Raw genomic sequence first — 15,396 nt, forward strand, 5'->3', positions numbered from 1 at the left:
CGAGACCCTGGAACCAGCCAGCCCCAGAGTGTTAGCTGTGTCCTAGGAGGCAGGGGCAGGGGGTGCTGGGGGCTGCTGAGGCTTCGGCCCACAGCTCCAACCTGCCTCTGGCCTGCGTAGTAAGCTGGAAAGGTCACTCTGATAACCAGAGAGCCCTTTAAAGGGGAAAAAAGAAAGATCATGTACATACGTGTTGTTGTACCCCGGGTGGTCCAAATCGTGGCAGATGGCGGCCGTCATTAGAATCAAGATGTCCATTTGGGAAAACTTCTCCTGCAGAGTGGGTGGGCGCGGTTGAGGAGGAGGAAGAGCCGGGGGCTGGGGCGGGGGGAGGACCTGCCCCTCTCGCAGAGCAGTGGCCCCACGAGGGCGCCGACCGGGCCGGGCGCAGGTGCGGGCCGCGTCCTGAGCGTGGTGCCCGTCCCCCGAGCGTGGTGCCTGCCCCCCGAAAGGGACCCACCTGGAGCCCGCAGAGCCAGACCATGCTGTACATCATCTGGGCCACGCAGAAGCAGTGCCGGAAGTTGTGGAAGGGGTTGTTCCTGTAGTTGTCCTGCACGCAGAGCTGCGGGAGACAGAGGCCCTGATGCCCATGGCCACGGCCCGCACCCCCCAGCTGCCCCGGGCGGATCCCCCCGTCCGTGGGCCGGCTGGCGGCTGGTGATTCGGGGGTGCTCTCCCAGAGCCCAGCAGCGCTCCCGGGCTTGCTGGAGGTAGGGGCGAGGAGGCCCAGGGGAGCCACCCTGCAGCCAAGGGCAGGGGCGACGGGCTTTCCCGGGTGCTCATGGACACGAGGAGCCACGTGGGGATGGGATGCCGCGGGCTCAGCTGGGGGGCTGTCGGAGCGGCTCTGGGGTCCGGCCCTCCTCACACCTGTTCCCATTTTAGTGTTTAGCATCTAAGCTGCCCACGCTTGGCTCCAAGCAGCATTTGATTTAAAGTAATTTGTGGCTAAACACACACGCACTCCTGCACGCGCCCCACCCGCACGCACACGGTCCTGTACTCACCGCACACACGCTGCCATCCTCACGCACGCGTCCCACGACCCCTCACGCACGCGCACGCGCGTCCCACGACCCCTCTCGCACGCGCATACGCACACGCACACGCACGCTTTGCCGGTCCCTCCCAGTTCCCCCTCTTTTCTCGCGCCCTAGAGCAGCCGCCGAGGGGCCCCGTGTGCTCTGGTGGGAGCAGGACGGACACAGGCTGCCGTCCTCATGGACCCCTCGTGGGCAGGTCCCTCCGCGTGCGGGAGGCCCGGCGCCACCCGGATGGCTCCGCTGCTGAGCAACCGGACGACACTGTCATCGAGGGGCACGGGGGGGGGGGTCCCGCACTTACCAGCCACCTCCGGAGCGTGATGGGGTTGATGGAGAAGTCTCTGACCAGGCCCAGGTCATGGTACATGTGCTCCAAGCAGCTCAGCATCTGCGGACACAGCGGCAGAAGTGGGTCGAAGGCAGGGGCGGGCCCGCGCGGCCACCAACCCAGCTGATGCCCGCAGGGCCCGGCGGTCGCTAGAGGGTGAGCCCCCCCCGTCTCAGCGGCTCCGAGGGCGAAGCCATGTTGACTGGGGGAGGGGGTCTCAGGACCCCTAGCAGGGACGTGGGAGCCTGAAAGAGCAGCTGGGCTGAGAAGTCACGGGGGCTGCGGTGACGAGGGACAGCGGTTGGGAGGGACCGCATCAGAAGTGACTCTGCACTTGGCCGCACGGGAAGCCAGGCCGAGGTGCTGGGACACGGCTCCATGGGACGCGCCCGCGAGCAGGTGTCTGGACGCCCTGTGCTTGCTGAGACTCAACGGCCTCCGTCCCCAGCCCGCTTCGTGCGCCCCGAGGGGCCTGTGGGGACCAGACACACACTGGAAGGCGCCGCTCGTGCGGTCTGCGAGGTAAGCCATGTTCCCGTCACGGAGCCGTTCTCTACAGAACTCGTGCTCCGGTTAAACTGATTTGTCTTCAGTCCCAAAGAGGAGTGAGCGTCGCTGCCATCTATTTAAACGCCGCTTGGGACCGCGGAGCTAATTAAGCCGGGACGGAAGGACCAAACGTGAGCGTCTGAGAGCGCGGGCTCCACTTCCTGGGAAGCCGGTCTCGGACGCAGGCCCCGGGAGACCGGAGACCCGCAAGGCGGGGACCGCTAGACACTGCCTGGTGACACGGGGCACGACACCAGCCCACGCTCCCCGGCTCAGGCGTGTGGCCCTGCCCCCGTTCCGTCCGCCAGCTCCCTGGGGCCAGCGTGGCCACACTCCTGGGCTGCCCCTGGTCAGCATGTGACCTTCTCTTCCCAAAAACGTATGTTATGGACGAAACCGCGGCTCCCAAATCAGCGTGTTTAAGCTCTAACCCCCGACGCGACTGTGTGGACGGAGGGCCTTTAAGCCTCATTTAGGTTCAAGGAGGTCATCGGGGTGGCCCTGGCCCATTAGGATTGGTGTCCCCATGAGGAGAGGAGACCGGAACAGACATGAACGCAGGGACGACCATGTGAGGACACGGAAGGCGGCGTCAACATGCCGGGGGACAGGCCTGGGGGACGCCCGACCTCAGGCCTCCAGGAGCGCTCCTGGCCCGTTGCGCGTGTCGCAGCTGCCTGAGCTCAGGACTACAGGGCCACCAGAGACCCGTCCTTGTCACACGGCACTGGGACAGCTGGGAGCACGGGGAGCACGGGTTCTGCGGGTCCAGTCCCGTGCCTGGAGCGTCCACAAGATGGCTGTGGAGGGAACGCGCAGAGACCTGTGGCATCGCCGAGTTCACCACCCCGCGTGCACGCACAACTCCTGCAGGCCCCGTGAGCCATGGCGGTGGTGGTGAGGTCGGGAGTCCACAGCTGGAGGTGACTGCAGACAGGACCATCTGGTCCCACCCTGGGACGCGTACAGCAGTTCTTGGGCACCTGTTCCCGTGGACACTGGGCAGTCCCGGCCGGCTGACCGCGAGGAGGGGGCTACGGGCACTCGTCAGAGACTGTGGCCCCGCGGCCTGCGAGCCCCGTGCTCTGGGCTGGTGGCCGTGCTAGGAAGAGCTCTGGCAGCTAGTGGGGGACAAGAACACAGGAAGCCATTTCCTCTGTTTCGTGATCCTGAGGACCCTGGCCGGGGCCGGGGCTGCTGGGCACAGCGATAGCCCCACACGAAGGAAGACGTGTTCCCGGACATGAGCTGCTTTGTGGGAGGCCAGAAGCAGTTCTGGGGGCCTTCACCGTCCACAGTCCCAAATCCACGGCATCCCCAGATTGGCCAGAGGTTGGGGCTCCCGTCTTTGGGCACCTCTGGCTCCTGGCCGCGTGCCGGCCGCCTGCCGGCAGAACATTTCTGGAAACCCCGAGACCGCTGAGCAGCCTGCCCCGGGAACTGAGGGGCCCACCCAGAGGCCGGCCCCACCTGCAGGCTTCACCCTGGCCCAGACGCTGTGGGCAGGCGGCCTTCCCCTCGTGGCTGCGTGACTCCTTCAGCCTCTCCGGCCACGGCGGGACTCCGTGGGAGATGCAGACGGAGCGGGCAGCGAGGGCCTGGTTCCAGGTAGGCGCCTCTGCCCTTGGGGACTGGGCTCTGCCCTCACTCCCCGCATGCGGAAGCCAGAGCGATTTCCAGCAGCGGTGTCTGTGCACCTGCCGGAAGCAGGAATCTGTGGGCGCCGAGCCATCCTCGACCACGCGCGGGCCTCCCCTGCCTGGGTCCCCTGCTTGGACTTCGGTCCTAGGACTGGTCTTCAGGGATCCACCTCCCGTTTCTCCCGGTCACACCTCCCCCCACCCTCTCCAGTCCTGCAGGCTCCCGGGTGGCTGGATGATTTGGGGCACACGCGTCCGGCCGGGCGTGTGCGGCAGGACGATCCCCGGGACGCGGGCCGGCCCGCAGCGGGGTGGAGGCCCCTCTCGGTGCAGGAACGAGCGCGCGAGAGCCGCGACTTCAGGGAGCCCAAGTCCTGGCCGGCGAGACGTGCCCGCGCAGGGCACAGAGCCTCCTTGCCTGTCCCCTGCGGCGAGCTGGCTGGGGAAGGGGGGCTTTCTGCGTGTCTGTGTTACCAGAAAGCCGGAGGAGTCGCAGATTTGGTGGGCGTCGTGTCCAACACGAGGGACTTGTGTTCTCGGGGATCAGGGATGGAGGAGTATGACGGATGTTATTACATTACACCGAACAGACGGAAATCCCCATGGTAACTGTTTTCTCAGCAAAAGGGGACACTGGGAGAACAGGCTTGCTGCGGGAGTCCCGGGTCTCCCCCTGGGGGACGCGGCGGCCCGGAGGGTGTGCGGGCTGGGGGTGCACCAGCCTGCCCGCGCCTCTGCTCTGACACCCCCTGCCTGGGTCCCGCGTCTGCGCCCTCCTGCGCCCACCCAGAGTCAGACTGAGGGAGGGCCCGGGGACTTGAGGCCTTCAGCAGGCGGAGCTGTGGGGGGCCCTGGCGGGTCCCCGAGATGCCGGCACTGGGGCACTCACTCACCTCGTTGCGCTCCCAGAGCCAGACGTCGAAGGTGGGTTTCCTGAGAGCTTCGATGGTCTCCGGGGAGAGCAGGTACTGGGGAGGACAGGGGGCTGGTTAGGCTCTGGGCTAGGACGAAGGCCCGTGACCTCGCGCGGGCCGGGGGACGTTTGCTCCACGTCCTCCTGCCCCCGGTCACCTGCGCGCGGACTCCAAGGCCACACTCTACAAGGATTCTGCGAGGGCCAGGCTCAGACCTTCTGTCCGCGGCCAGACACGGGGCCGTGGGGTGACAGATGTCCCCCACACAACGGCGGCCTAAGTCTCTCCGAAGTCGCAGAGACAAACTCCGGGTGACTCCGGGTGAACTGCCTCTCCGTAAACCCGACGGGAAAAACACCAGAGTGAAGTCAAGGAAGAAGAATGAACTTGGCCAAGATGCAAATACTGGCCAGGAAGCGATTCGGCGTTTCTGCCGTTGGCTGCCGGCTAACACGGCACAGCCGGCTGGGGTGAGGGGCTGCGGATCGGGGAGCGCCAGAGTTCGGGTCAAACCGTCGCGGGGAACAGGCTGTGACCTTAGATGTAAGGCCGTCACGGTGCTCGGGGATGAGATGGGTCTTTGGTTTGCTTGGTTTTTCCTTCATTTCTTACCATTATTATTACTCAGAGAGAGAGCGAGCAGGGGGAGGGGCAGAGGCCGAGAATCCCAAGCAGGCTCCTTGCTGACCTCGGAGCCCGAGGCAGGGCTCGATCCCGGGACCCTGAGCTGAAGCCAAGAGCTGGCTGCCCAACCGACGGAGCCACCCGGGCGCCCGTTTGGTTTCTTGTAAGGAGCTGCTGCGGAGGACGGAGGACCGACACCTTTCATTCTGGCGGTCGGCGGCCTTGTGGGCCCCGGGGCAGGATCGGGAGAGGCAGGTCGTGTGTTCCCGTGAGACAGACGCCCCAGTGTCCATCTGAATTCCTCGGGCGATACGCCGCACGCGTTTGGAACCGGGTTGGGGGAACCCCTCACAGGGCAGCTCCGGGAGGCTCTCTGTCCCCGCAAGGACCGTGGGCGGTGGTGGGGGGTCTGCCCCACGCTGGGCCAGGGACGCCTGTCCCCAGGCTGGCACGCCGACCCTGACTCTAAGCACAAGCCCGAGGGGACAGTCTGCCAGGCCAGGGTCTCGCGCACTCGGCTGAAGGCACGGCCAAGAGGGTCACCGACATCACGAGACCCTGCTCTGTGGTGGTTTGAAGCCCCCAGCCCCCCAACTCCCCGGTCACTGGGCCCTCTGCCAGGGCCTGGGCTCTCGCAATGGAGAAAATTCTAGAGGCGGAAAAGCGAAACTTCTCATGGTAACTACATACAGCTCAGGGCAGAAGACCCAAGGAGGTGGAGGTGATTTTAGAAACGGAAGCTCCTGGGTGGCTCAGTGGGTTAAGCCTCTGCCTTCGGCTCAGGTCATGATCCCAGGGTCCTGGGATCGAGTCCCGCATCGGGCTCCCTGCTCAGCGGGGGGCCTGCTTCTCTCTCCGCCTGCCTCTCTGCCCACTTGTGCTCTCTCTCTGTCAAATACATAAAAACCATTAAAAAAAAAAAAAAGGAAGCTCCTTACAGTACAATCTGGGTGTAAACACCGTCACCCGGTGGGCGAGGGGCGGACAGCGGGGAGGGGCCGTGGCCTGCTGGCCTGGGGTCCCCTGCGGCTAGCGCACGGCAGAGAGAAAAAGCACTGGGCCTGAGAACGGCGGGGGGTGGGGGTCCCCCAGCCCGGGGCCACGGCGGGAGCGCGTTTGCAAACGTGTGGACAGACCAGACGGGGCCTGGCCAGGAAGTCCGGGTGGCCGAGGGTCGGGGGCCCGGCCGGGGGCACAGACCGGTTCTCCAGAGCCAGAACTTCCTCTCACCTTGGGGTACGTGGGGACATCACGTGGAGGGCTCAGCTTCTTGTCCACAAAACTGTACCTACAGGGACAGCTGGTCCTGCGGGAACAGTCAGAATTAGCTGCGGACAGGGTGTCCGGTGGGGGCCCCTCCGCAGAGCGACAGCAAAGAAGCCCCAGCCAAGCCCGGACCCCACGGCCCCGTGTCCTCGTTTGTTACGGGAGCGTAAGTCGGCAAGCCCGTGATCTGTCGTGGCGAACCCGCAGGGACCCTGCCTGGACCCGGGGACACTGCTCTCTCAGAAAACACGTCAGCTCCGCTTCAGCAAATTCCTAAAAAATCTTTTAATGAGGGAAGTAAAACACTTTTATTCTAAAAAACTCAAATAAGAGGGAAGTCAGCAAATTTAAAAAAATTAAAAAGCCCCCACGTTACCTACTTCTTTCCTCTCAATCTCACACCCTGGAGATACCTTCTGTTAAGTTCGGGGTATCCTTCCAGAATTTTCCTTGGGCACAGACACACAGGGACAATGCCTTGGATTTTTAACAAAAACGGAAGTGTCCCAAACTCACTCGTTTGCTACTTGTTTCTTTCACCTCGCTCGCGGCAAACTCTCTGCTTTTGCCCTCAGAGCTCAGCTGCACACAAAGGCACGTCCTTCTGGGGTGCTCCCTGGGTGGGGGGTGCCGTGCTGCCATTCCGGTCCCCACCACGGACTTTTAGGATGTTTCCAGTTTCCCCTGGAAACTACCTTTGAGAGATGAATTTGCTCTCGGGCTCCTGACTGTTTTCCTTCACTTCTTAGTATCAAGGCACCTGCCCCCCAATAAGGTCAGACCACATCGAGCCAGGCATGCTGTGGAGGGAAGCCACCGTCCGGCGTCAGGGGGAGAGTGTGCTGACCTCGGTGGTACCCGGGGGCTGGATGTGGCCCCCTCCCTACCCATGGACCCTACTTTCCTGGAAGGGAATGTACTCCCCATCCTCGGACGTTACACACTTTGTAGATCACGTCCTATCCCCTGCAAGACTGTAAGACCTCAGAGTCAGAGCCACGGCACATCCCTGTCCTGTAAGCCTGTGCGTCTTCGTCTACACCGGGAATGCATTTTAAGAAAAGAACCAGATGCAAGCAAACCCTTCTGTGCAGGAAGGCATCCCCGGCAACGTCCGCTGTTGTAAAAACGCAACAACAAACCGGAAACCACCTGGCTGTTGCCGAGCGAGAAGGTATTTACCCCCTTAGGGCCCATCCAACAAGAAGGACGGTTGTGTGTTAAGATAATGATGAGAATTATGTGAAGCACGAAGGATTTGGGGGAAAGGGGAAGAAGAAATGTTGCACTCAGGATAGACTGAACAGTAATGCAAAAAAAAAAAAAAATCTAGCAAGGTACGAGGAGGAAAGGGCGCGTTTGCTGGGTTGAGATGCACACGCTTGTGCCCTCCGGGAAAGACGGAGGGACCGGATGTTGGTTCCACGTCGATCCGTGTAGAGCTCACAGTATCGTAAGCGAAAAGAAGATCACGAAGCGGTATTTCTTTTCAAAGTCTCCCTACGTGAAGCATGTTTGTTTCAGCTCGGCAGCGGATTTCTGTGGGGCTCACGCCCCCAGCTGTATCGTCTGGAGGTGTAACTCCGGGGGCCACACTGCCTGCAAACTCAGAGTAACAGCTCTGTTTCCTTTCTGATAGAGGGGCCTCCAGTCCAGTTTTCTGGGGCTCCCACTGTTCTTCCCCTCAATGCCATGCTTGCAGAACATCACGCTTCGTGCGTGGAGGGGATTTCGGCACAGCTTCAGCGAAAGAGGAATCAAGGAACCGCTAAAGGGCACGAACCCGGTGCCTTCCATTGCGGCCCTATGAACGAGAAGTCACAGCCCGCAGCTTCCTGAGCAGTGACGAGCCTGGTCCATGCGCACCATCGCCCGGTCCCCCCCGCGCTTAGCCTCCTCCGTGCACGTGTGACATTCCCGGCAGGGTGGGAAGCTTGCACAAAGCAAGATGGTTTGCCTGCTGGAAGCCAGCTGCTTCCTTGAAAATCCCGGTGTCGGCAGTGTCTGCTGGGTGCCCGGGGACTCCCACCAGCCCCCCTCCTGCTCGGCCAGGCCCCCCCGCCTGCTCCCTCTGTGCCCTGTTGCCACGGGAACTGGCATTCTCCAGCGAGGGAGCAGCTGGCACGGTGCCTTTTCTTTTCATTCTATTTGGGGCTGATTCTTTCATTTCCTGGGCTCCCAGCCCCCCCCCCCCGTGGCACGTCCAGTGGACAAGGCCACTTGTTTGGGATGAAAGCGGAGCCCTCGGGAGCCCTCCCCCCCCCAGGTCAAGCAGCCAGCTCCGCCCCGTGTGCAGCGAGGCCTGGCCCTGCCCTGGATGTGAGCAGGACACCGGACCAGGAGGAACGGCGCGACCCCCATCCGCCGCTGTCCCCAGAGCGGGAAGGCGCCTGGCGCGGAGTCCCCGCTGGCTGGGGCTCACGTGCGGGCGAACGTGGGGCTGCCCTCAGGCCCGTCGCCATCTGTGTGGGCACAGGCCTCCGTCTGTCCTTCCAGACAGGCCGATGGCCGCCCAGCCGGGTTGCTCTCACCAGGAAGGGCTGTGCGGGGTGCCCGTCTCTCCCCCCACGTCCGGGCAGAGCCCTGCGTGGAGGGGCCTGGTCCCAGGGGCGCGAACATGTTACACAGCGTCCCTGCGTGACGGAAGCGGAACCTGACAGACAACACACGGAAGGCGGCACGCGGCAGCCCCATTTGCCATCGGGGTTCACTTCTCCTTTGTGGGGGGCCCAGAAGAGGCTGCCGGGCTCCCGGAGCACGGCCTGGGGTGGGGGGCTGGGCTGTGGGTTAGACCCTGGCCCAGGCCACTGGGATTCTTTTTCCCAAACGTGTCAGCCACGTTGGAGAGTTTTACCCCGTTCTGTGTGTGCCTGAAGAGTCCCGTCTACCCGTCTCTCACCTCCGTGGGAGGCTGTGAAAACCGTCTGCCAAGAATATCGCCTCGAGAAGCAGTCAGGGCCCAGGGAAGGCTTCTCTTTGGATCACGGCACCGAGAGCTCTAAAAACGGACTTTCTGGGTGGCGAGGAGGAGAGCTTCAGCCCGTGGCTGGGCCCAGCACCCGCCACGCCTCGGCTCTGCCCACTGGGCCAGACGGACGCCCGCGGGTCACGGTTTGCCTCTGGGCTCCCGCGGGGCTGCTTTCCTGCGCTCTAAAATCGGGAGTGTCCTTCCCCTGTGCTGTGCCGTGGGGTGAATTGTGTCCCCGAAAGTGAGGAAACCCCCAGGACCTGGCACGTGACGTCCTTCGGAAGGAATGTCATCGCAGGTGTGATGATGTCACGTGTGGCCACAGTGGGGCACCGAGGGGACTGGTGTCCTTTTAGAAAGGGACGTCTGGACACAGAGGCGCATGGGGGAAAGGCCATGTGAAGACGGAGATGGAGGAAGCACGAACCCGCCAGGCGCCCCCGGGGCTGCTGACAACCACTGAAGCTTTGGGGGCTGGAGTAGATCCCCCCTGGAGCTCCCGACAGGGCATGGCCATACGGACACCTGGATCTCTGGCTTCCGGCCCCGGGCCTTGGTGCCACTTTGGCTGCCTTGGGCCACTGGGACTACCCAGGCCGGGGGAGCTCTTCCTCTGCAGCCCCAGCGGCCGAAGCAGGACCGGCAGCCGCCCCGGGACGGCACACGCCCCCTTTCCCAGGATGGAGAGGGTACCTGGCCCGGGACGCAGCAGGGGACAAGGCCAGCGAGGGCGCGGGGCTCGTGACTCACGCCCCGTGGCTTTGGGCAGGTGGCAGGCCTTAGTCATTCGAGAAGGGACGAGAGGCTGCCTTCTAAAGACCCTCCCACGGGCCTCTGTGGGCTCTGCGGGTCGGCACGTCCGTGAGTGAGGAGATGCCCACAAAGGCAGGGAGGGACCTCAGGGACCATGCCCCCACCGCCTGGGAGACGCCCTTTTGGGTGGCATACGTGTCAGCCAGAGGGCGATCCCATGACCACCGCCGCAGAGGGCCTGAGCTGGGCCCAGCCGCCCGCCCCAGCCGACTCCAGCACCTGTGTCCCGTCCCACAAGGGGCTCCGTCTCCGGCCCCCAAAGAGCCTCGCACTAGGGGGATGTCCGGGACGAGTTACTCACTTGCAGTTTTCTGCGAATTTTCACAAACTCTTTTGCCCGCCTCCCCCAAGTCCCATGGGAGGAGACCTCCCCAAATCCGCATCAGGGGCCATGTGGGCGTGATCCCCGTGGAACCACACTCCTGTGGCTTCGAGCCCACCGGAGGCCAGCCAGGCCCTTGGCGCCCACATGGGGCCGTCAGCTTCCCCTACACCTCCCGCCTTCCAAGAGCCTTTCCTTCGGTCTCCCTCCCTCCCTAAGCTGGTCACCCTCAGACTTTTAAGATCCGGGAATGATCTTCAAACCAGTAGCTGAGCTTTCGAAGGTGGCCTGGTGGGCGAGCACAGGGCTGTTCTTGGGTTCCTTGTCCCCACTAAATACCCGCCTCCGCTCTGAGCCCGTGCTCTGCCCTCAGGGCTGCCTGGTGGGGCCCCATTGGACCCACGTGTCCTCCTGGGTGCGCAGCTGTGGGCAGGGGTTGGGGATCCCACCGAGCGGCAGGTGCGCGCTCCCCACGGTGCCGAGCGGCAGGTGCGCGCTCCGCACGGTGCATGGGCTCCAAGTGCACCCCTCCCTCGTCAGCTCCATGGTCACCCTGAGTGCTTGCTGGGACCCCAGTTTCAGCAGAGGTTTCTGCTGTGCCAACACCCACTTTCAAGAGGGGAATCGGGAAGCCTGGGGTGTTTTTCCCATGAATTTTGGGTCCCCAGGGGAGAGCCGCACGTTCTGCCCGACACCTGACCTGTGCGGACGGCGCTCGGAGGCCCCGTGCGATCTGTCCTGGGACCGGCTGCTCTGAGCTCTGGACATGTCCACACAGGAGCCTTCGGGCACCGGGATACCCTCCCTCATATGCCAAACGCCTTTTCCTCTTATTGGGCCCTTTTTTAAGAAATCGATGCCAATGTCTCTCGAGCGGGATACGTGAGTCATAATGCTTTGATCTGCGGAATGGTCATTCCCCCTTCACGTGAAGCCGGGCTCCTTGCCTCCGCAGGCCCTAGACTCTCTTTAGCTGTAAGAAGGCTGCGTGGTTGACAAGCAGATCCCAGCCGGAGCCCGGCCGCCTGTGCCCTGCGCTCCCCGGGGCCGGCTCTGGCTGTGCCTCTGGCTGGGAAGAACAGCCCAGAGCCGCCTCCGGGCACACGCACGGGGCCGTTCCCCCCAGGCCTGACTTACCTGCTGCTTCTGGCCGCCAGCTCGTCCCGCATCTTTTTGATGTCACTCTTGCATTTCTCGATCTCCAGCACTTTCAGGCCTTCCACTGGGACAAAGAAGCAAGGGGGTTACCATGGAGACACGTGGAGGCCCTTGCCAGGCTGCTAACTGGGTCCAGCCCCAGGAGGAAAGCTGGAGCTGGGCTCCCCTCCGGGTCCCCGCAGCCGAGGGTGCTGGCAGCCCAGGGACAGGGACTCTGGCCTGGTGGGCCTGTCTTGGCCCCGGGCAGGACAAACCGCCGCACCCCTCCCAGAGCCCCTGCTCCTCTCTCCCGAATCCAGAGTCGGGCACCCACACCCCACTTTCTCTCTCCAGGCCTCTAAGCAGCAGCTGAAGATACGGGACAAAGAAATCTCTCCTCCCAGGAAGAAAAGGTGGGAACAAGGCCACCTCGCATGAAAACAAGACGAGAAGCCCAGCGGGGGAGAAGCCCAGGGTGGGGGGGAGCCCCAGCCTTCCCGAAAAGGATGAGCTCATATTGCGATAAAACCTTCGCATGTTAAGAGCCTGCTGGAGCAGTTAACTGAGAGAAGGTGTGGGGGGACCTCCTGTAGGGGGACGCGAACAGGCTGGGTCAAGGGGAGCCCGGCTCACTGGCATTCTTGAAGCCCCACTCCAGAGGAGGGCCGGCGGAGTCCGGACACACTGTTTCCCCAGGAAGGCAGGGAGCCCACGCCTCCCAGCGAGCACTCCGCTTCCAGACCCTCCCTCTGGGGGTGCACTCACCACCCCAAAATACTGCTACTGAGCCAAACACCGGTTTCTGAGGGGCCTTCAGGTCCAAGTCAGTTTTTAGGAAACAGGAGAGGTTCGCTGCACTTCTCTGCAATCACACCTCAATTTTCAGGCAAAAAGAGACTTTCCCGCGATTCTCCTCTAGCCCCTTTCCCTCAAGCGTGGTCTGATCCCTAACAATACGATGTGAATGATCTCTCCCGGAAAAATGCCCTGCCACCGGACGGCAGAGCGGAAGCGCCCAGCAGCCTGCCTGAACCCCAAGCCCCCCAGGGCAGCTTTCTTTTTTTTTCTTTTTAAGTTTCCAGGGCAGCTTTCTAAGCCTTTCCAGGGTCAGGGCCCGAGGGGGCGGGCAGGGCTACTGAAAATATTGCTTCTTTCTGACCAGAGTTGTGGGAATCTAGAGGATTTGATAGTGGGACATGGTCCTGGTGACTTGCTTCCGTGCCACGCCGGGGATGTTGTGCTGAAGGTCCCCCACCAGGACACCGGACCAAAGCCCGGGGCTGTCAGTGCAAGGGGTTGGAACCAGCCAGGTGGTGCTTCTGGAACAGGGTGTTCTTGGCCCTTCCTTGTATCACGGGCCCATGACAAGGTGCTGGAGACCACAGGTCCTCCTTGGAGGAAAGCTCACCAGCTCGCCCTCCTGCTGCTTCGGCCCTCCCAGAGGGCCGTGTCCAGGCCCCGGGCCACACTGCGGGAGGCTGGCCCAGCTCCAGCTGCGTCTCCCACTTGACGCTGACCTCAGCACAGGGCGGAAGCGACGTCCACGGGAAGGAGCTCGGTCTTGCTGACGATGAAGGGCAGATGTTTCCAGAAGCAAGCCGATCGGGAGAAGAGTTGTGGTCTGTGGTATAGACTTTGATCCTCAGAGCAAATAGACATGCGTGTAGAGTCCACACCGGGTGGCTGTGCCCTGCTGAAGTCCACGGTTGCAATCACTATGTTTTAAACATACGCAGGAAATTCAGAGCATCTCCAAGAAGAATGTTCTACGGTTTCTCTACGGTCCTATTAGCCCAGAGAACAACGCGTTTATTATGGGTGGTGGTGTGGATCTTTCCAGGCGTTTCTCTCCCGCCCCCGTGCGCTCGAAATAACTCTCTGTCCAGCCAGAGTTTTAAAAAGACAAAATTGGGATCTGCCGCGTGTTTTCTCTCTGCTTCTTACCATCATCCGTAAACGAAGGACCCGGCTGTGTTTGCAGCCGCCTCCGGCTCATGGCCTTGGGTGGGCGTGTCACACGTTTGATTATTTGGTATCGGTTCCCATAGATCAGATTTCTGGGCCATCTACTGGGGCTGATGCTCAAATTAAGCCTTTTGGGTGAAACGGCACAGTGTCACTAATCCGAATCCCAGAGATTCAGAATTTATGGCGATTATGAAGGGCCTGGTTGCCAAGGAAATGGATCGTGAGTAACAAGATGGCAAAGCGGGGCATTAATCAATGCAGAGAAAAAACATGTCACAGGATTAAAGGCGGAACACGGCGGGGAGGGGCTGGGAAGCCTGGTTGGGGTGGGGGCAGCTGGAGCCCCCCACGCCCGCCACTGTGGCTCCCATCCAGGCCACCTCTGGAAGATTCCACATTCGGCCTGTCCCAGCCCCCGTCCCACAGGAGGGAGAGGGCCCAGCCTAGGAGGGGAGCCCACCCCTGAGAAGTCCTGCACAGACCCTGGCGACAGCTCTCGAGTGAGGCTAGGTGTCAGGTCCCTACAGGGCAGGCCCACCCATCTCCCTGCGAATCGGGGACCAGAGCAGAACCGGGACGCAGAGCCCCGGAGGCTGCTGGAGCTCCCTGACGAGGAGCTCTCCGTCCCCGCAAGCCGGCGGTCCCCTCTAGGGGGTGTTCTGAAAGTCCCAGGTCGTCCTGAAGGAGAACCTCTGGAAATGATTCTGGAAGACGGGTGCGGCTTCGGGGAAGGGGCTCGGGGCAGAGGCAATAGCATAGGCCCCAGAGGAGCTCTGCGCCCTCCTCTTATCCACCGCCTCGCTGGGCTCCCCCGGGAGGCCACCGCAGCTGCAACCCCTCCTGCAGCCGCAGAGCCCCGGAAGCTGGTTAAAGACACGGACGGCTACGGCAGTGCTTGCAACACCTCCTCCAGAGGCTTCCGCAGAGAACGTGCCTAAGCCTCCTGTCCCGAGGGGCTCAGAGCGGAACGTGGGTTGGTGTGTCCTGGCGTTCCCTGCTATCCTGTGGGCCAGCTCTGCTGGTATTTGGGGTCTGGTCCAGGGCCACGGCCACATCTGCAAACAAGGAAGGAAGAGGGGCCCCGTGGGGTTTCTGAGGATCTGGGTGTCCCGTGTCCAGGACTCAAAGAAGGAAAACGACTTACATGAAAAGGAAGAGAAGCTTCTAAAGTGAACTAAGAGAAATTCAGATATTTATATTTGATCGGAGGAATTATGTTTGAGAAGGTAAAAAAAAAGGGGGCAGGGAATTCCACTGAAGCAAGTCAAACCGGCGTCATACGGCTTACACAGCACGGGTCCTGCCGCAGGGGCGGGAGCATGTGTGCGTGTGTTTCTGCACGTCCGTGCGTGTGTTCGCACAGCGTAAGCCCGCGTGCATGCGTGTAAGCAGCTGTGCCTGTTTCTGAATGTTCATGCACTGCTGTGTTCGGTGGCTTTTTGGAGCTCATGGCCCCTGGGACTCAGCCCATGTGAGGCACCCTGCGCCTCTGTGCTGGGGACAGGGCGAGGGGGCTTGGAGGCTGGGAAGGGGCCAGCCAGAAGGGCCAGGACGGGACACACCTGAAGCCTGACAGAGTTCAAGAAGGACGAGAGCTTGTCGGGAGTCAAGGGTGTGTCCCGGGGGGTGTTCCTGCTGGGAGAGGGGAGCCGGGAGGTGGGGATGCTGGGGCTGTGGGAGGACCCCCCGCTCCCGCCTGCGCCCGACCATTGCCAAGTCGCTAGCTCGGCCCACTGCCCTTGGACGCCTCTCTCCTTCCTTCCTGGCTCCCTGCGCCCGCTGCTGCTGTGCCGGGTCTCTGGCGCTGGGAATCAGAAGGCT

The 15,396-nt window shown here is 62.4% G+C and overlaps 1 protein-coding gene across 5 annotated transcripts in view; it reads right to left on the minus strand.

Moving 5' to 3' along the window:
• Positions 1–15,396, minus strand: part of PDE9A (phosphodiesterase 9A) — an 81,493-nt gene that overhangs the window by 10,351 nt on the left and 55,746 nt on the right. For all 5 annotated transcript variants that reach the window (XM_044250875.1, XM_044250874.1, XM_044250873.1 and 2 more), the window contains 6 exons: positions 11,608–11,692; positions 6,332–6,407; positions 4,457–4,531; positions 1,348–1,434; positions 461–565; positions 191–273 (listed from right to left, as the gene is read on the minus strand). In XM_044250875.1, coding sequence (XP_044106810.1) covers positions 191–273; positions 461–565; positions 1,348–1,434; positions 4,457–4,531; positions 6,332–6,407; positions 11,608–11,692 — 511 coding nt within the window. The remainder of the gene's footprint in view (positions 1–190; positions 274–460; positions 566–1,347; positions 1,435–4,456; positions 4,532–6,331; positions 6,408–11,607; positions 11,693–15,396) is intronic.

The sequence above is a fragment of the Neovison vison genome, chromosome 6, assembly GCF_020171115.1.
Source record: "Neovison vison isolate M4711 chromosome 6, ASM_NN_V1, whole genome shotgun sequence".
Taxonomy (NCBI): domain Eukaryota; kingdom Metazoa; phylum Chordata; class Mammalia; order Carnivora; family Mustelidae; genus Neogale; species Neogale vison.